A 21,701-nucleotide genomic window follows, 5' to 3' on the forward strand; every position below is an offset into this window, starting at 1 on the left:
ACAAGCACTTGTCCACATGTCCGTTGTCAGGTGGAATCTCCCAGTAACTGCGTTGTTGAGGGCACGGCAGATGTTTTGGGACACGTGCTTGTGTATTGCACGGATGGCACACCGGGCAAAATAGTGTCGGCTGGGGACCGACTACCTAGGGACTGCCACCGCCATAAGGTTGCGGAAGGATTCCGTCTCCACCAGCCTAAAAGGCAGCATTTCCAATGCAAGCAGTCGTGAAATGTGCGAATTTAGGACTGTGGTCTGTGGGGCGTTGGCTGCAAATTTGCGCTTTCATACAAAGGTCTGGGATATGGACAATTGAATGCTGCGGTGGGACGTGGACGTGGACGTTGATGCTGTTTCTTGAGAAACTGCCATAACAAGTGAAGACTGAGAGGAGGGGGCATCTTTGCATGCAGTATGGACAGGGGATTACCTTGCATGCACAACAGGGGGTTCTCTCACAACAGCGGAAGAAGCAGTGGTGACACCCGCTGACACTGGTCGTGGACCCTGGGGTTCGCCCCACAAAGTCGGGTGCTTTGCTGACATGTGCCTGATCATGCTGGTGGTGGTCAGGCTGGTAGTTTTGTCACCTCTGCTGATGCTGGCCTGGCAGGTGGTACAAATGGCCTTTTTGGGGTTATGAGCAGAGTCTTTAAAAAAATTCCAGACTCTGGAAGACCTACAGGTTGTACTGTCAATGTCTCTCATGTTGGTGTTACGGGGAACGGTTGCCCGCCTTCTGTTTGCGGCCACCACACTGCTTCTATCTGCCTGTTGGGGTACTCTGCCTCCCTCCCCCTGTGTGCTGCTGGCCTCACTCTGCATGTCCTCCTGCCTATTTGGGTCAGTTACTAGATCATCCACCACCTCCTCCTCTTTCAGTTTCGCACCACGGTCCTCCTCCTCACTTCGTGGCAATTGTGTCTCGTCATCGTCCACCTCTTGTGACAAATTGCCAGCGTTGACTTCCTGTGGCCGTGGCTGTTCAAATATTTGGGCATCGCTACATGGGATCTACTCTTCCACCACTTCAAGCGGAGCAGGCGAGGGGCACAAATATGGAAATGGACCAGTGAACAGCTCTTCAGAGTGTCCAACTGTGGGATCTGTTGCTGTCTGATGACACTCGGCATGGTGGAAGGAAAGAGCATCAAGGTGAGGAGGAGTATGCAGTCGAGACTCACCGCTACTAACACTTGACCGTGTGGAAGACAGACCAGAGGTGGTGGTGCCCAGGTGAGTGGAAGCATTATCTGCTATCCAATTTATAACCTGTTCACACTGATCAGTTCGCAATAGTGGTGCTGTTGTGTGCTTCCCTAGTAATTTGGTCAAGAACTGGGAGCAAGAAGATGTGGCTGTTGGTTGTGGCACATTTTCACCTTGGCCATGGCCCCGTCCTCTGCACGCACCATCACCAGAACCGTCCAGTTCCATGTCCCTTGCCACGCGCCTTGCCCATTGTAAATGAAGTAAAATGGCTTACACTCGCACTATCAATGGCAAAAGGATAATAAAAAGGAGATTTGAACCGTGGAAAAGGAAAACCACAGTTCTAGTTATCTGGCCTACACCAGAATCTTTTAAACAGATATATTTGTGTCTGAACAGTCAGCGAGAAACTCAAAATGTTTTTTTTTATGGAAAAAAGGCAAAAAAGTGGATAAACAGAGATTTGAACCGTGGAACTGCAAAACCAGAGTTCTAGTTATCTGGCCTACACCAGAATCTTTTAAACAGATATATTTGTGCCTGAACAGTCAGCGAGACACTCAAAATGTGTTTTTTTATGGAAAAAAGGCAAAAAAGTTCATAATACAGAGATTTCAACCATGGAACTGCAAAACCACAGTTCTAGTTATCTGGCCTACTCCAGAATCTTTTAAACAGATATATTTGTGTCTGAACAGTCAGCGAGATACTCAAAATGTTTTTTTTTATAGAAAAAAGGCAAAAAAGTGGATAATACAGAGAATTGAACCATGGAACTGCAAAACCACAGTTCTATTTATCTGGCCTACACCAGACTCTTTTAAACAGATATATTTGTGTCTGAACAGTCAGCGAGACACTCAAAATGTTTTTTTTTATGGAAAAAAGGCAAAAAAGTGGATAATACAGAGATTTGAACCGCGGAACTGCAAAACCACAGTTCTAGTTATTTTCCTACACCAGACTCTTTTAAGCAGATATATTTGTGTCAGAACACTCACAGATACACTCAATTTTTTTTTTGGGGGTGGGGGGAACCAAAAGATTAATAAGACGAGTATTTGTACAATCTGACTGAGGGAAAAAAAAAATTATTAGGATTTTTATTTAGGACTTAGATGAAAAAAAAATGGATTTTTCCTGGCCCCTGAGACCTGGGGCTAGGTCTAGCAATCTGAAAAGCAGCACACAGGACTGGAATGCAGTGTTTGTTGGTATAACCACTGCGTCTCCTATAAAGCTTGCCTGCCTGCCTGATATCTGGGATGGATATTAGTGCTGAGAAGGACTGCTTGTTTGATTTTGCAGGCTTTAGAGACCCTACGCTACCTATTTCGCAGTATAAAACTCTCACTAGCTCAGCAGAACTCTCCCTACACCGTCTGATCCAGAACGACTATGTCCAAGATGGCGGCGCCCGGTTTTAAATACTCGAGGTGACGCTGTGCGGCCAGCCAATCACTGTAATTCCCACAACCAACATGGCTGCGGCATTACAGTGACTGGCTGGCAATCCCTGCATGTTCATTGGCTCTGTAAAGAGCGCCAAACATGCAAGGCGGAGACCTAAGCTCCTGCCCGAGTAACCCGGAAATGCTCGGTGCTCGCCAAACGTCCCGAGTAGTGAGACGCTCAGGCGAGTACCGAGCAGTGTCAAGCATGCTCGCTCAACACTAGTTCTCATCCTTTCCTGAGACCCAACATCATCCACTTCTTCTGCGACCCAGCTGAGAATTTCTCCTCTAGGGATATGGCGGCCTCGCCTTGAGCACGTCTAACAGGCTGGCAGCCTAGGACTGTGCCCGCGTCCATATTCAGAATCAGTATCAAATGTACCCTCATTCTGTTCTGACAACATGCACCATTAAAACACCTTTTCTTCACTGCTGTAACTGCTATTGGATTCTGTTTTCCTGTCTGCTCAGTCTTCCTCCACACTCCGTCTTTCTCTCTGTTAAGGAACAGAACCTACATCCGTCCTTTTCACTCAGGTCGTGAACCCAGAACTGGGGTGGCCTGACACAGGCCTCCCTTAAGGGCAGTCTCACTGCCTAAGACACTCTCTGACTACTGCTCCTCACAACTGTCTGCAACCCAGAAATGTTTTTCTATAAAACAGTTCTAAAACCCCTCCCAATTAATGATGCAACCCCAAAATTAACTATTTAGTGTCTAGGCAGTGTAGTGTAACTGATTCCCTATCTATTGTATAGTTCCCCCTCTGGGCAGATCTCCCGCATCCCAGGGACAGCCTTAGGCAAAGCCTATAGGAGAACCGGCAAACAACAATGGCCATAGGAATTATACACAGCCAACACTTGTTTTATCAAATAAATAACATGAATACATAAATAACTGAACAACCCCTTCTTGCCTCAGTGTCTTCTTCTCCCGCCAACCCCCTACAGCTGAGCAGAAAAGCAGTTTGAGCTGTTGCATGAGGTATCAGGGCTCCCAGCACAGCAGGCCTACACCAGTCCCTCACCCTCCCTCACCCACCTCTTAATCTGAGCTTAAATTCTAAGCTGTAAATGCTGGCTCAGACCGTGTCTCATTCATGGCTCATGCCTGACTGCTGCTGTGCCATTATAACATTTCTAATGTGGATCAATTGATGACACTTTTCCTGATGTCTGCCCCTAATTTTTGGAAATGTTTGGACTCCAAGTTTGGCCTCCTTCATGTGTGTTGCCTGAATCTGGCAGGGCTCTCAGAGCACCAGGCCTACACCTGTCAGTCATCCACCTTTTACTGATCAATGTTTAAGCTAGAAATGCTGATCCAAGCCCTGTCCCAGGCCCTGTCCTATGCATCTATGCTACACAATTATACTATTTGTAGTCTGGGTCAATTGATGCCACTTTTCCTGGTGTCTGCCCCTAATTCGAGCAGTTTTGGCAGCTTTTGGCCCCCCCTGAAGGTGTTGTCTATGCATTTGGTTTTGCCTCTCATTGAATTCAATGGGGTTCAGATACAGTACAGACCAAAAGTTTGGATACACCAGCTTATTTAAAGATTTTTCTTTATTTTCTTGACCATGAAAATTGTACATTCACACTGAAGGCATCAAAACTATGAATTAACACATGTGGAATTATATACTTAACAAAAAAGTGTGAAACAACTGAAAATATGTCTTATATTCTAGGTTCTTCAAAGTAGCCACCTTTTGCTTTGATGACTGCTTTGCACACTCTTGGCATTCTCTTGATGAGCTTCAAGAGGTAGTCACCGGAAATGGTTTTCACTTCACAGGTGTGCCCTGTCAGGTTTAATAAGTGTGATTTCTTGCCTTATAAATGGGGTTGGGACCATCAGTTGTGTTGTGCAGAAGTCTGGTGGATACACAGCTGATAGTCCTACTGAATAGACTGTTAGCTGCTTTTTTCTTGCCATAATACAAATTCTAAGTAAAGAAAAATGAGTGGCCATCATTACTTTAAGGAATGAAGGTCAGTCAGTGCGAAAAATTTGGAAAACTTTGAAAGTGTCCCCAAGTGCAGTTGCAAAAACCATCAAGCGCTACAAAGAAACTGGCTCACATGAGGACCGCCCCAGGAAAGGAAGACCAAGAGTCACCTCTGCTTCTGAGGATAAGTTTATCCGAGTCAACAGCTTCAGAAATCGCAGGTTAACAGCAACTCAGATTAGAGACCAGGTCAATGCCACACAGAGTTCTAGCAGCAGACACATCTCTTCAACAACTGTTAAGAGGAGACTTTGTGCAGCAGGCCTTCATGGTAAAATAGCTGCTAGGAAACCACTGCTAAGGACAGGCAACAATCAGAAGAGACTTGTTAGGGCTAAAGAACACAAGGAATGGACATTAGACCAGTGTAAATCTGTGCTTTGGTCTGATGAGTCCAAATTTGAGATCTTTGGTTCCAACCATCGTGTCTTTGTGTGACGCAGAAAAGGTGAACGGATGGACTCTACATGCCTGGCTCCCACCGTGAAGCATGGAGGAGGAGGTGTGATGGTGTGGAGGTGCTTTGCTGGTAACACTGTTGGGGATTTATTCAAAATTGAAGGCATACTGAACCAGCATGGCTACCACAGCATCTTGCAGTGGCATGCTATTCTATCCGGTTGGAGTTTAGTTGGACCATCATTTATTTTTCAACAGTACAATGACCCCAAACACACCTCCAGGCTGTGTAAGGGCTATTTTACCAAGAAGGAGAGTGATGGGGTGCTACGCCAGATGACCTGGCCTCCACAGTCACCAGACCTGAACCCAATCGAGATGGTTTGGGGTGAGCTGGACCGCAGAGTGAAGGCAAAAGGGCCAACAAGTGCTAAGCATCTCTGGGAACTCCTTCAAGAATGTTGGAAGACCATTTCCGGTGACCACCACTTGAAGCTCATCAAGAGAATGCGAAGAGTGTGCAAAGCAGTCATCAAAGCAAAAGGTGACTTTGAAGAACCTAGAATATAAGACATATTTTAAGTTGTTTCACACATTTTTGTTAAGTATATAATTCCACATGTGTTAATTCATAGTTTTGATGCCTTCAGTGTGAATGTACAATAAAGAAAAATCTTTAAATGAGAAGGTGTGTCCAAACTTTTGGTCTGTACTGTATGTTCGACGAACTTTTCAGCGAACATCGGGAAGTTCACTGATAATAATAATAATCTTTTTATTTATATAGTGCCAACATATTTACAATTCAGACAATTTACATAGATTATGGGCACTGTCCCCATTGGGGCTCACAATCTACATTCCTTTTCAGTATGTATTTGGAGTGTGGGAGGAAACCCATGCAAACACGGGAAGAACATACAAACTCCTTGTAGATGTTGTCCTTTGTGGGATTTGAACCCAGGACCCCAGCACTGCAAGGCAACTGTGCTAACCACTGAGACACAATGCCGCCCACTGATCTGAGCTGAACCATTTCTAGTAGTGACTAGCTCATGCTTCTGGAGGCACGCACCCGTAAATTAGGCTGGCTCTCGTAGCTACAGAAATGGCAGATATGTGGACACTCACTGAGGTTTAGGCACAGTGGGGCTCAGAAGGGGGGGACCAACTACTGATGGGGAACACATCAAGGCTTGGAAAGGAAGGAGTGCCATTTGACTTTTTGAAAGCAAAATTTGCTGAAATAATTAACGGATGCCATGTCGCATTTGGAGAGCTCCTGACATGCCTAAATAGTGGAAACCCCCCACAAGTGACACTATTTTGGAAACTAGATCCCTCAGGGAATTTTTCTAGATGTGTGGTGAGCACCTTGAACCCCCAGATGCTTCACAGAAGTTTATAACGTTGAGCCGTGGAAATAAAAAAAATACACATTTTTCTACAAAAATGTTTTTTTACCCCCAAATTTTGCATTTTCAGAAGGGTAACAGGAAAAATTTCAAGGTTCAAAACTAACAGGTGTGTGAGAGACAGAATTTTTGCTGGTTGGTAAGTGATCAAATACTTATTTCATGCTATAAAATGCAATTTATTTATTTAAAAATCATACAAAGTGATTTTCAGGATTTTTTTTAGATTCTGTCTCTCATAGTTGTAGTAAACCTACGATAAAAATTATAGACCTCTCCATTTTTTGTAGGTGGGAAAACTTGCAAAATTGTCAGTGTACCAAATACTTATTTTCGCCACTGTATATATATGACAAAGTTATTATATTTTGGTATCTTTTTAGTTTATAAAGTTTACCAGCAGGAGATAGGTGCTCTTTAAAAAGATGTCTTGCTAAAGATGCTCTAGATCTTCTTTAAAAATATAATTGAGCGTATGAGTTTAAACATGTTCTGTCCTACATCTATAAACAAGGGTCCGGATTATGTAGAAATAAATTGTGTTTCTTTTCTGACACACAAAAGCCAAAAGGTATGATAAATGTTTCAATCACAGCTATTCCAGACCCTTTAAATATAAATATTATTAATGTAATATTAAGGTTGCCAAAATGGTCTTAAATTTAACCCCCCACCTGAGAATATTATTCTTCAGAATTCTTAAGAAACCCAATTAAATATTTTTTTTCCAGAATTCCTGGATCTCGTTTTCATGCAAGAACAATTGTGAAGTCTGTCATTATATTTTATTACATGTTAAACACAGTCATAAACATTCAGCAGCAAAAGGTTAAAGTTGCATGTGGTGATATTTAATTGCTTGTTACTTTTGTTCTACAGAAAAATACAGAAGCAGAGGAAAAGCAGGGTCACATTTTGAGGCAGCAAGGAGACGGAGTCGGGCTGTCCTTTATCACATCTCGGGTCACCTACAAAGGAGGGAAAAGAACAAATTAAAGCTTAATAAAGTAAGAACTCAATATTTATAATATGGTAGACTCATTATGTGCTACACATTAATACCCAAGAGGATAATCTGTAATACAAACATTATTTCTTAAAATTCTCTAAAACGGTATTTTCTTAAAAATTCATTTCCAGTTGATATGTTGCTGTTATTATATAAGTTTGATGAAAACTTGATGAAACCATCAAAAGTTTTATCAAGTCAACCACTGTGCCAGGAGAGGAGAGGGGATCCTTAGCAAAGATTTTATTGGGCACCCAATTTTGGTGCTAGTTTTTTTATGACCTATAAATACTTTTCCCCACTATATTCCCCACTAAATACTTTTCATGGAGTTTTATGCCCATTGGGTCATTTACTGAAGTTTAAGTGGGGAGTGGGATTGGTACTGCTTGGGCTTTTACACCCAAATGCTAAATGGAATAGGACCAACCAGGACTGTGCCCCACCACTCCAAAGGCCCAAATCAGTGCAAAAGTCTATATCTGAAACCTGAGAGAAGAAATCTGCCAGTAATGCATGTATAGTATAGCTTTGTGTGGTGCAAAACTGAATAACCTTATTCCATACTGTATTGCTCTATATTGTCTTCTAACTCTTGACGGGTAATTCACTGAACAGTAATTAATGTTAATGGCTGTTACATTTAAAAAGTATTGCCAGCTGACACAGGCCTTATATTAATTTAGGGTATATTACTATATTAGTTTTGGCATAATAATGAAATACCTATTAATAAGTGTATTATCTTTGTGATTTATTAGGGCATAATGTGGCAGTCACATGAAATTATTGTGAAATATTTTACCGTTTCACTGACACTATTTTTACAATGAAAGAGTTGCACATTACAAGATGGATGTTAAAGGGCCAACTATTTTCCTAGCTTTCAAAAATGTTTTTCTAGATGTCAGTATTTCTTTCAGTATGTTGCTGCCTAATGTCAATTAAGACACAAATTGTTTTTGGGCTTAATGAAGGGAAGAAGTATGACTATGTAGATAATGTATTGAGTTGACATTTGCTTCGACAAGAAAGTAGAAAACACAAGAAAATAACAATGAGCTGACAGTAACAGCTCTAGCAGGAGCAATACAATCCATTTGACAATTTCTTACCAACACACATACAATCATAAACACAATACCCATAGGCTAAATATGGGCAATATGGCACTTGGCTGTCATAACCATCTTTGTGTCTTTCAGTGTGGGAAAAAAAGATGATCATTATTGGGTGACACATAACTGAGCAGTGATTCTAAATTTCTGTTTTTTTTTCTAAATGTCTTGTGCTAGTTTGCAGAAATGTCCCTGAATATATATATATGCATAACAACATTTAATGTACAATATTGGCAAACTAAGAATATTCTTAGGTAAACATATTTCAAACTAGGGCAAAACGGAAATAGTAATGCAATAATACTATTTATGTTTTTCTCATTTAATATACAGTAGTATTTATGCTATTTTACACTATTATACAATGTTATCCTATTAAACTACAGGGTGTGAAAAACTATCCGTACACGTAGATTGATTTGTTAAAAAAAACTTAATGACACCTATTGAAAAGAATAGTATGAATAAAGCCGGGGCCAGATGAGCATATCTTCTCTCATGCAAAAGAATTGACTTGATTATGTTAATGACACTCGGCTAAAACTGTGATCCAAGTTTGCGCCGAGAGTCAGCTTAGTGTGATCCAATTCTCTTGCATGCGAGAATCAGAGTACAGATGCGGAGAACATAGACAACTTATTTTCTCCATCTACTCCATTGTCTGAGTCCCCGCATGTTGGACTGCACTCAGATGACATGATATTTCACACACACCCATAGACTTGAATGGGTGCGCGTGATCCGAATTAAGAAGCCACTCGCAGTATGCTGTGATTTATCCTACAGACCGATTTAGTCTGTAGAAAAACATGCAGATCTGCACTGCCCCATAGTATAGTATAGGTCTGAGTGCTATCTGATAGAATATTGGATAGCACTCGTTCACGTTGAATGCTCGTGTAAGCCACCCATTAGAAATAATCTCCAGTACTGCTGCATATTAACCCCTTAACGACCTTGGGTCTTTCTGCTTTTGTGTTTTCATTTTTTGCTCCCCTTCTTTCCAGAGCCAGAACTTTTTTAATTTTTGTTCACTATGGCCGTGTGAGGGCTTATTTTTTGTGGGACCAGTTGTACCTTTAAATACCATCACTGGTTTTACCATATCGTGTGCTGGAAAACGGGAAAAAAAATCCAAGTGCGATGAAACTGCAAAAAAAAAATGCAATTCCACAGTTGCTTTTTGGGTCCTTTTTTTAACACATTTACTGATTGCTAAAACTGACCTGCCAACATTATTCTGCAGGTCATTACGAGTTCGTAGACTCCAAACATGTAAAGGTTCTTTTTTATTTAAGTGGTGAAAAAGAAATCCAAAGTTTGCTTAAAAAAAAAAAAAAAAATGACGCCATTTTATGAGACCCGTAGCGTCTCCATCTTTCGATATCTAGTGCTGGGTGAGGGCTTATTTTTTGTGCGCCGGGCTGACGTTTTTATTGATACAATTTTGGGGTACATCCGATGTTTTGATCGCCCGTTATTGCATTTTATTTCAATGTTGCGGCGACCAAAAAAATGTTATTCTGGCATTTAGAATTTTTTTATCGTTACGCCGTTTACTGATCGGATTAATTCTTCTTTTATATTGATAGATCAGGCGATTCTGAACGCGGTGATACCAAATTTGTGTATGTGGTTTTTTTTTATATATATATTTTATTTTGAATGGGGCGAAAGGGAGGTGATTTAAACTTTTATATACTTTTTTTCTTTTTTATATTTTTAAAAACTTTTTTTTTACACTTTCTGCTTGCTTCTATAGTCTCCATAGGAGACTAGAAGCAGGAGTTGTCTTATTGTTTCTACTGCATACAAGCCATGAGCAGATTGCTTGTATGCAGGAGAAATGCTCACTTGCTATGAGCGCTGATCACTATGTGGCGCTCATAGCAATTGAGTCATGACAACTACAGGCATCTGGTGCAGACCCTGGGTTGTCATGCCCACCCATTGGTGACGGGGTCACCGATGGGCAGGGCTTAGGACGCGCTTCCCGGAAGCACGAGTTAATTGCTGCTGTCAGAGATTGACAGCGGCATTTAACATGTTAACAGCCGTGGGTGGATCGCGATTCCACCCGCAGCTGTTGAGGGCACATGTCAGCTGTAATAATCAGCTGACTTATGCCTGGTTCAGTGCGGGCTCACCACCGGAGCCCCCGCTGAACCGGCCTTCCCGACCTGGTGTGTACTATTACTGACCAGGTCGGAAAGGGGTTAAATGTAACCAAATTCATTCTCTTGAACCATTTGTATATTTTCAGGGGTGGGAAACATTAACACATTGTGTTGTTCAGTGTTGTGTAGGAATCAAATCCATCCAAAAGTGCATAGCCAAAAAAAAATACACACCTGCACTCACAATCCAACTTCATGTCAACTTCTTTATTCATGGCCGCGGCTTAACAAGACATAGCAGGAAAGAGTGCTTATGCCCACGAGATGGGAAAGAAGACAAATTAGATCTAAATTTTAAATGAATACCAGTTACCATGTGTTTAAACTGTGTTGCTTAAGGAAAATGCCAAACCCTTTTTTAACCACTTAATGACCACCAATACGCATAAAAACGACGGCCTCTTAGGGACCTTATTCCTTCATTGCCATTTTAAAACGGCAATCGGGAATAAGGTAATAGCGCCCCCCAGAGTTGTAAATTCCCTGAGGTTTCAGCTGCCAGGGATAGCTGAGACCCTGGAGAATATGATCAGGGCAGGCTTTTACTTTCCCCGAACACGTGATCACCGTTATTCAATGAATAACAGCGATCATGTAAAAAAAATTGAGATCTGGTATAAAAATAATTTTTCTCTACTCTAACATGATATAACATGTCAGAGGAGAGAGAAAAGGTGTCCACAAGCCCCCCCATGGTACCTTGGTACTGGATCTGCCATTCTCTGGCCATCCTCCTCCTCTTCATGAAGCAAAATGTCAGGCACATTTATATTGTGCCCACCGAGATCTGCCGGCCCCCGGAAACGGCAGTAATTTTTCCAGTTGGTTCCTGACTTTGGATCACTGTGATAGACCCTATCACAATGATCAAAAGCCCAATAATTAAAATAGGACAGCACTTAGGTTGTGCCGCGTTGTGCACCCCGTTAATCATCCCCCTCTGTGTCATTCCCTTAGTCAGATTACATTGTTTTATTTTATTATTTATATTTCTTTCATTCTTTGCCGTTACTGTTAGGCTTAGGGTTAAGGATAGGGTTAGGGTTAGATTTAGGCTTAGGCTTAGGCTTAGGGTTTTTTCAAATGTTAGAAAAAATATGATGACGATATTATGACATATTCAATGACGACCTAATGTTATCAAGTTCTGTGTAGTACCTGTGGATTCAAAATGCTCAGTATACTCCTAAATAAAATCCTTGAGGGGGATAGCTTCCAAAATATGGTCACTTGTGGGGGTCCTGCTGTTTAGGCACCTAGGGGGCTTCGCAAATACAACATAGCACCCGCAATCTCTTTCAGCCAAGTTTGTGTTCCAAAATTCAAATGTTGCTCCTTCCGTTCCGAGACCTGTAGTTTGTTCAAACAGAACTTTTTGACTACATGTCGGGTATCACTGTGCTCGTGAGAAAGTGGGCAACAAACTGTTGGGTCCAATTTTTGGTATTACCTCTTGCAAAACTGAAAAAAATTGGGGCTAAAACATTTTAGAGGTAAAAGTTACATTTATTTTTTTTCATTCCAATTTGCATTAATACCTGTGTAGCACCTGAAGAGTTAAAAAAAATTCTGACAGCAGTCAGGAAGTATTTACAAATATTTGAGGGGTGCGTTTTTTTAAATGGTATCACTTTGGGGAGTTTCCAATATATAGGCCCCTCAAAGTCCATTGAAATCTCAATAGGTCCCTTAAGAAACTAATTTTGTAAATTTGCTGAAAAAAATAGAGATTGCTGCTAAACTTTTATTCCCTAACATCTTAACAAAATAAAATAAAGTTTGAAAAATTATGCAGATGTAAAGTAGACATATGGGAACGGTTATTTATGAATTATTTTGTACAGTATGACTGACTGGTTTAAGGATATAAAAATTGAAAGTTTGAAAATCACAATTTTTTTCTACATTTTTGCCAAAATTGCAATATTTTCACAAATAAACCCAAGTCATACCAAACAAATTCTACCACTATCATGAAGTACAATATGTCACGAAAAAACAATCTCAGAATCAGTGAGATACGTTGAAGTATTGCAGAGTTATTACCTCATAAACTGACACTGGTCAGATTTCTAAAATTTGGCCTGGTCATTAAGGTCAAAATTAGCTCGGTCACTAAGGGATTAAATCTACCCACATTTTCAAGCATTACCAAATCCTATGGGAGCATGTTCAATAAATTTGTGTGAAGCTTTACAATGATTGGATTAATTTGTGCTTACCTTTGTAATGGGTCTGGGAGGTGGAACCTCTGAGTAGAGTAACGATACAAAGGGGCAGTCCTTGTAAGGAAGCGGGTGGCTCCCAGGGTAGGCGGGCAGGTAGTCACGGCAAGTGACGGGGACAGTCTCTGGGTAGAAGGGCAGGAGGTCACGGCAAGTGACGGGGACAGTCTCTGGGTAGAAGGGCAGGAGGTCACGGCAAGTGACGGGGACAGTCTCTTGACAGGCGGGTGGTCACGGCAAGTGACTGCTAAGCCTCCAGATAGGCTAGCAGGCGGGTAACAGGTGGACGCTCCCAGGTGAGCGGGCAAGAGTCTCTGGACAGGCAGGTGGTCACAGCAAGTGACGGCTAAGCCTCCAGATAGGCTAGCAGGCAGGTAGCAGGTGGATGCTCCCAGGTGAGCGGGCAAGAGTCTCTGGACAGGCAGGTGGTCACAGCAGGTGACGGCAGAGCCTCCAGGTAGGCTAGCAGGCAGGTAGCAGGCGGACGCTCCCAGGTGAGCGGGTAAGAGTCTCTGGACAGGCAGGTGGTCACAGCACATGATGGCAGAGTCTCCAGGAAGGCTAGCAGGCAGGTAGCTGATGAGCGCTCCCAGGTGAGCGGGCAATCAGATCCATAGACAGACTGGCAGGGCTGGTAGGCAGACTGTCGGACCGCAGGAATGCAAGTAGATAGACAAGTATCAGGCAGGTATCAAGCAGGAATCTGGCAGGTAACTGGCAGGTAACTGGCAGGTATCTGGTAACAGGACCTGAGGGCTGAAGCAGAGTGATAGGCTATGCAACAACATTGCTCGGGCACCTCCATTTTGGAGGAGGTGCCTTATATATGGTGAGGTCCTCCAGCCATTGGCCAGGGATTCCTTAGGACGGCGCGCGCGGCCCCTTTAAGAGAGGGGGAGCGTGCGCGCGCCCTAAGCACAGTGGCCGGGAAGCAGCGCGCGCTGCCAGCAGAGCGGGAGGAAGACGTCGGGCATGGAGCGGAGAGGTGGCAGGGAGGCAGGGACGCCGACGCTGCAACCTTGACTGCAAGTAGTGGCCATGTATTTTCTGTGGGTTGTGCAAAAAGTAGATTTGTTAAATTGATTTATCATCATCACAAAATAAATCATCATTCTTGGTAGCTCATCTTGTAAATGGAGGATGAGCCCTAGCAATAATGAAACTATATGAGAACGAGCAATTATATGAAAAATTGTCCACAACTAATGGCAATGATAGCTCCATGTAAATGAAAGCCAGCAAGCATTGATTGCCATGTTATATTATTGATAGGTGTGCTATCAGGAAGACTATCTACTTGTGTTAATGGTTTAACACAAGAAAATATCTTTTTAACAATCTGGTATTGAGTGCTACTATTTACTTAATCAAGAATTTCACCCACTGTAAATTTTTGCCTTCTTAACACTTAAGATTAAAACATGACTGTGGCAGTAGATTTGATGAAAAGATTTAAGCCCATTGCAGATATTTTTCATATATAACACATAAAACTCAAGTTTAGCTGTGTAGCAGTTTTGTAAAAGGTGAAAAAATAATTCAGAATTTCAGATAACGAGTTGAATGAGAACTGAGAACTGCAAAAAGGAAGAATGAGGATTGTAGTAATGTCAACTGATCTGATCTTGATTTCTAGTGTTCCATGCTCCATGTATTGTAGGGTCAGAAATAGATGTAAAATTAATGAATCCTTCAATCCAGACTTGTGTAAACATTTCAAGCTGGTGGTAATGGTGTAGGAAAAATGTTTCCTGCAATGTATTGAAATGTGTTATATGGTGAGTAGAGATCAGTGAATGTATTCGAGTGGAATTTAACCCCTTTACCCCCGAGGGTGGTTTGCACGTTAATGACCGGGCCAATTTTTACAAATCTGACCACTGTCCCTTTATGAGGTAATAACTCTGTATTTTTTTGTTTTTTCGTGACATATTGTACTTCATGATAGTGGTAAAATTTATTCAATATCACTTGCATTTATTCGTGAAAAAATCGGAAATTTGGTGAAAATTTTGAATATTTTGCAATTTTCAAAATTTTAATTTTTATGCCCTTAAATCAGAGAGATATATCACACAAAATAGTTAATAAATAACATTTCCCACATGTCTACTTTACATCAGCTCAATTTTGGAACCAAAATTTTTTTTATTAGGGAGCTATAAGGGCTAAAAGTTGACCAGCGATTTCTCATTTTTACAACAAATTTTACAAAACCATTTTTTTGGGGACCACATCACATTTGAAGTTACTTTGAGAGGCCTTTATAACAGAAAATACCCAAAAGTGACACCATTCTAAAAACTGCACCCCTCAAGGTGCTCAAAACCACATTAAAGAAGTTTATTAACAATTCAGGTGCTTCACAGGAATTTTTGGAATTGGGAAGAAAAAAATTAACATTTAACTTTTTCTGCAAAAATGTTACTTTTGACCCAATTTTTTTAAATTTTGCAGGGGTAACAGGAAAAAATGGATCCCAAAATTTGTTGTGCCATTTCCTCTGAGCACGCAGATACCCCATACGTGGGGAAAAAACACTATTTTGGCGCACGGCAAGGCTCAGAAGGGAAGGAGCACCATTTAACTTTTTGAATGTAAAATTTGCTTGAATAATTAGCGGACACCATGTTGCATTTAGAGAGGCCCTGATGTGCCTAAACAGTGGAAACCCCCCAAAAGTAACACCATTTTGGAAACTAGACCCCTCAGGGAACTTATCTAGTTATGTGGTGAGCACCTTGAACCCCTAGGTGCTTCACAGAAGTTTATAACATGGAGCCATGAAAATAAAATTTTCACATTTTTCCCACAAAAATGTTTTTCAGCCCCCAGTTTTGCATTTTCATAATGGTAACAGGAGAAATTTCACCATGCAACTTATTGTGAAATCTCTCCTGAGTAAGCCGATACCCCATATGTGGGGGAAAACCATTGCATGGGCGCACAGCAGAGTTCAGAAGGGAAGGTGCGCCATTTGACTTTTTGAATTAAAAATTTGCTTGAATACTTAGCGGATGTGCCCCTGATGTGCCTAAACAGTGAAAAAAAAAACAGAATTTATGAAAAAATTTGATAACATTAGGTCATCATTAGTGTTGAGCCACCCCCGTAGTGTTCGAGTTCGGTTCGGTTCGTCGAACACCCGTGTGTTCGCCGAACTGTTCGTCGAACTGTTCGTCGAACACCTTCGAACACCGTTAAAACCAATGGCAGGCAAACAAAAACACATAGAAACACATAGAAAACACCTTCAAAGGTGTCCAAAAGCTGACAAACTGCTCAGAAGACATAACTAACACATGGAAAAGTGACAAGTACATATAGTCATGCGAAAATAAAAGAGGTGGAGGAGTAAAAGGAGGGGGAGACACAGATATAGGCATGTCATGCCCTTCTAAAATCCAAAAAGTGAGAAGCCGACACGGCCAGTCCGCTCCTGCCCGTGCCACCTCCGTGTCGCCGGGTTTGTGCCAGAGCCGCGGTGAACCCTGACGGCCAGCCCCCCTCTCCCAATACTGGTGCCTGTCCGCTGGTGGGTCGAGCGAGCCCCCCTGTGGTGGAGGCAGCTCTAAGCTTTTTAATTTAAATTGTCTCTCTAATTTGAATGAATACACTTTAAATCCATTTACAAGGATCTATTGGAGGGCAAGTCTCATGCCAGCAGCCGCGGTAATTCCAGCTCCAGTAGCGTCCACTAAAGCTGCTGCAGTTAAAAAGCTTTTATAAGGATCGAGCTCGGCTGTCCACCGCAAGGCATCCTACTGCCAGTCCCAGCCCCTATGCCTTGGGGTCCTCCTGATGCTCTTCACTAAGTATCCCATGGTCCCGAAGCATTTCCTTTGAAAAAATTAAGTGTCTAAACTACAGGTGGTGCAGCTTGCTTAACAGCCGGGATAATCCGCTCACTAGCAGACACTGCTACTAGGCACAAAGTATTTCCTGGGCTAGATGCAGTTAAAAATTTGTAATTAGATACTCTCGTTGGATGCTGAGAAAGCATTCCATAGAGTCTCCTGGCACGCCATATATGATTCTCTTAAAAAGCTTGGGGTAGGGGTCTAGGGGACCCTTTTATAGCCAAAATCACGGCCCTGTATCGCAATACGTCACCTAGGCTGAAGATAAATGGAACTGTAGCACCCTGAGGGCTCGGTTGCTACAGACGTATTGCACCTCACCCAGAGGTGTGATATCTCACTCTCAGGTAAGGATGGAGTGTGGATCAGGACCCGACACCTGCATGCATTACACCACATTGCCGTGGGGCAGGGCGACCAATATGCCCCTGAGATGGACACGACAGTCCCTGTCCCTGGCTGGAGTGGGGGGAGGGAACACTGAGGAAGGGGAACCCTGTAGTGCAGGAGCAGGGAGGAAGCAGTTCCTGGGTGCATTGAGAAGGGAGTATAAAAGGTGGGCACCATCTTAGTTCAGTGCAGAGAAGTCTGAGCAGAAGTGGCAGGGAGCAGGGGCTCTGCATGAGCTCTGCTCCGGAGGCGGGCCTAGTAACAGAGGCCCAGGCCTGGAAGAGGGAGAAGGAAGGAACAGGAGCGGAGAAGGCTCCAGGAACGAGGAATGAAGGGATCCCAGGGGTGCGGACGGGCGAGTCGCCACCGCACGCCCGAATCCACCTGCGTGGAGGGGTCAGGCCAAAGGGGGAGACCGGTCCCCGAACTAGTGGAGGCAGGAAACGACCCTCAGCTAGAAACCGGAGGCTCTGACATTTTATGTGGCGCAGCCCCTCGCTACACCCGCTAGGAAGGCACCACATAGGGTCAGGGAAACTGGCGCCAAGTTTACCAAGAGGAGGCCCGAGGCAGCCGGACAGAAGTGTTGGTAAGAAAGGCCAGACAAAGGACACACAAAGGGGGTCCTGTGAAGTGCTCCAAAGTTATCTGGGAGTTGTCTGAGCCCCTCACCTTGTGAGCACAGTACGACGTGGGCAGCCGTTACCTGCAGACGTGGTCTGGATAATAAGAACTGTGAGTAAAGGCCCTGAACTGCATCACTGACTCCATGTCGTTACTGCTGCTGCCCTGCACCATCACCCCCATCCCCCGCATACACTGCCCTGAGGCTATACTCCTCCCGTGGGGAGTTATGCTACGCTCTGCTGCACCCACAACACCAGCCTCAGTGGTCTGCCCTGTAGCGGCGGTTCACTCTGACCGCAATCCACTGGTGGCGTAGTCGGACATTTAAACATGAAAACCACATAAATAGTTCCGCCACTGGTTTGACCGCCCTGAGCCACGGAACTGGGTCGCCGCCACGAAGACTACAACCACCAGCATCCACCAAAAAGGGTCCGGCTCCGGGTGTCCCAAGGCCCAGGGGGTGCGTCAGAACATTTTCATCACCTTTCACAATCACCAATGGGACAAGGCAGTGATGTCCTCTGTCCCCTCTCTTATACATCCTAGTGACGGAGCACCTGCTCTCATCAATTCGCCATAACCCCAATATTAGGTGGATTGAGGTGGGAGGCACCGAGTACAAGTGCTCTCTACTTGCTGATGATGTCCTAGTATATATCACTCAATCACATATATCCATCCCTGCTGTTATGGCTGAAATAGATCACTTTGTTACATGGTAAAATTTTAAAATCAATGCAGCGAAGTCTGAGGCCCTCGATGTCTCCCTCCCCAAATCCATATAGGATTCCATCCAGTCCAACTTTCCCTTTGCCTGGCCCTCACAGGGTATCAAATACTTAGGAATTCCTATTCATAGAGACCTCTCCCATCTATGTTATCTTAATTTTGGGCCCTTTATTGAAAAACTCCATACAGACCACGGTTGGCAAGTTAGAACTGTAAGATTCACTACGTGAACCACTGGTGTTTTGTGGAAAAGCACATGTACACTGCGTTCCAAATTATTATACAAAAAGTGTTTAGGAGTGATAAGGGAAGAATTTGTTTGTTTGTCAGTTAAACTCATTGATGGTGATGTGTGTCAGGGCTCTTTATATCACTGTAAGCAATTGCAGACACCTGTGCTAATTAGTTTGGCAGGTGTGTCCAATGAAAGGCAAGACTACTTAAGAAGGCTCTCTCACATTATTAAGCAGCCTACATTTTCTGCCAAAATGGGAAAGAAAAAGGATGTGTCGGCTGCTGAGAAGCAACAAATTGTGGAGTGTTTAGGTCAAGGCATGACTACAATCAACATTGTGCGATGATCAGGATGAAGTGTCTTGGCAATCAAGAAGTATGTAGCTGATTCACAGTACACACGTGTGCGTGCTGATAAGGGCAAATTGAGGACTCTTTCCTACAGGCAATTACGTCAGGTTGAAAGAGCAGCGGCAAAAAAGCCTTGTCATAGCAGCAGACAAGTTTTTGAAGCTGATTGTGCCTCCAACGTCCCCCGAACAACAAGATGCAGGGTCCTTCAGAGGTTTGCAGCTGTGCATGCGCCATCCTTTCGACCTCCTCTATCCACTTCACACAAGCAGAAACGGCTCCAGTGGGCCAAACATTACATGAAGACTGATTTCAAAACTGTTTTGTTCACGGATGAGTGCCGTGCAGCGCTCGATGGTCCAGATGGATGGAGTGGAGGATGGCTGGTTGATGGACACCCCACGCAAACACGGCTACAGCGCCAACAAGGAGGAGGTGGAGTAATGTTTTGGGCTGGAATCATGGGGAGAGAGATTGTCGGCCCCTTTAGGATCCCTGAAGGCGCTAAAGATGAACTCCATAATGTATGTGGATTTTCTCAAACAGCACTTCCTGCCATGGTTCAAGAAGAAGAACCGTGTATTTCACAGCAAGATCATTTTTCTGCATGATAATGCACCATCTCATGATGCACATAAAACATCTGCATCTCTGGCTGATATGGGCATAAAAGGGGACAAACTTATGGTGTGACCCCCATGCTCCCCTGACCTCTACCCCATTCAGAACCTTTGGAGCATCATTAAAAGGAGTGTCAATGATGGCGGGAGGCAGTTCACATCTAAGCAACAGCTCTGGGAGGGTATTCTGTCCTCATGCAAAACAATTGAAGCAGAAACCATCCAAAACCTGACAAATTCAATGGACGAGAGAGTTCAGAAGCTCCTTTCGAACAAGGGGTCCTATGTGAAAATGTAACATCACCTAGAATAAAGTTTTGAGTTGAAAACTGTTTGATTTCAGTTTCTAACAACCTGCTAATGCTTATAATTTCAAAAATGACCATTTTTTTGGTCTTTATTAAAATGAAAAGGTTGATCGAAAAGTTTGGGGGATCTAAGAGTGTGGCAACCCAGTAGTCATGATTACTTAGAATTCTTACAATATGAGGGTCATGCTGCAGGTAGTGCAGCAAGAAGGCACTTATGTGCCTTGCGCATCTCGGAGCCCCAAAATTATTTTCCGGGCTAGATGCAGCTAAAAATTATTTTTAATTTTAAATCTGGTGAAGCTTTAGTATAGATGGCCTAATAGGATCAGTGCTGCACACTGCTACAAAGCCCAAATTATTTTCCAGTCAAGATACAGATAAACATGATTAGTAATTTGAAAGCTTAAAACGGTTGGTAGGGTGATTTTAACCAATCATCAAGCTTTTACTCTCCCCAGGATGACACAGGGGTAGAAAAGTCGTTTCGGATCCATGATTTGTTCATCTTTATGAACGTGAGTCTGTCTACATTATCAGTGGAGAGCCGCGTGCGCTTATCTGTCAGCACACCACCAGCAGCGCTGAACACACGTTCAGACAGAACGCTGGCTGCGGGGCATGACAAGATCTCCAAGGCGTAAGTGGCTAGCTCCGGCCATTTATCCAGATTGGAAGCCCAAAAAGAGCAAGGGTCCAGTGACACAGTCGTGGCTTCAATGTTTACTTGGAGATACTCCTGTACCATCGTCTCTAGGCGTTGACTATGTGTCAGACTTCTTGTCTCCTGTGGCCTTGCAAAGGATGGGCTAAAAAAGTGGTGAAATGATTCTGCAAAATTGATGTTACCAGCAGATACTGTGGTTCTGTTACGGTTTGAGTGCTGAACACTTGACGGTCCCACGGTTGGCAAGTTGGAACTGTGAGATTCACTACGTGCACCACTGGTATTTTGTGGAAAAGCACATGTAAGATTCTGCAACAGTCTCTGCTGATACTCCTGCATGCGTGCATCCCTTTCTATGGCAGGAATAATTTCTGCAAATTTACTTTTGTACCGGGGATCTAACAGTGTGGCAACCCAGTAGTCAGGATTATTTCTAATTCTCACAATTCGAGGGTCATGTTGCAGGTAGTGCAGCAAGAAGGCACTCATGTGTGTTGCGCATCCAGGAGCACCAAGTCCCTGTTGTGTTGGTGGCGAGGTAACAATCATGCTTCCTTCCTCTGTCCTCTCCCCCCAACCTCGCACAACAGAAATGTGATCAAGGTCTCCCTCATCTGATGAGTCTTCCATCAGTTCGTCCTCCACTTCTTCCTGGGCTCCTGCACCTTCCTCACTAGTTTGGCTGCTACCATGCGCCCTGGTAAAACCATCTCCCCCACCCTCACATGCCTGCCGCCTTGGTGCTGCCGACCGTCTGGACCTTGCAGATGTTAGCCCTTCCGCATACAACTCCTCCTCCTCTACTTCCTCCACCTCCTGTTGTGCCACCACCTGACTCCGAATTCTGTTTAACATGTGCTCCAGCATGTAAATCACCGGAATAGT

The 21,701-nt window shown here is 43.4% G+C and overlaps 1 protein-coding gene across 1 annotated transcript in view; it reads left to right on the forward strand.

Annotated features, from left to right (window-relative positions):
* The window catches only part of KCNH8 (potassium voltage-gated channel subfamily H member 8), a 715,304-nt gene that overhangs the window by 421,348 nt on the left and 272,255 nt on the right, over positions 1-21,701 (forward strand). The window contains exon 4 of the mRNA XM_073677958.1: positions 7,375-7,502. Coding sequence (XP_073534059.1) covers positions 7,375-7,502 — 128 coding nt within the window. The remainder of the gene's footprint in view (positions 1-7,374; positions 7,503-21,701) is intronic.

The sequence above is a fragment of the Phyllobates terribilis genome, unplaced genomic scaffold, assembly GCF_046119375.1.
Source record: "Phyllobates terribilis strain yellow unplaced genomic scaffold, ASM4611937v1 Scaffold_4__5_contigs__length_816908805, whole genome shotgun sequence".
Taxonomy (NCBI): domain Eukaryota; kingdom Metazoa; phylum Chordata; class Amphibia; order Anura; family Dendrobatidae; genus Phyllobates; species Phyllobates terribilis.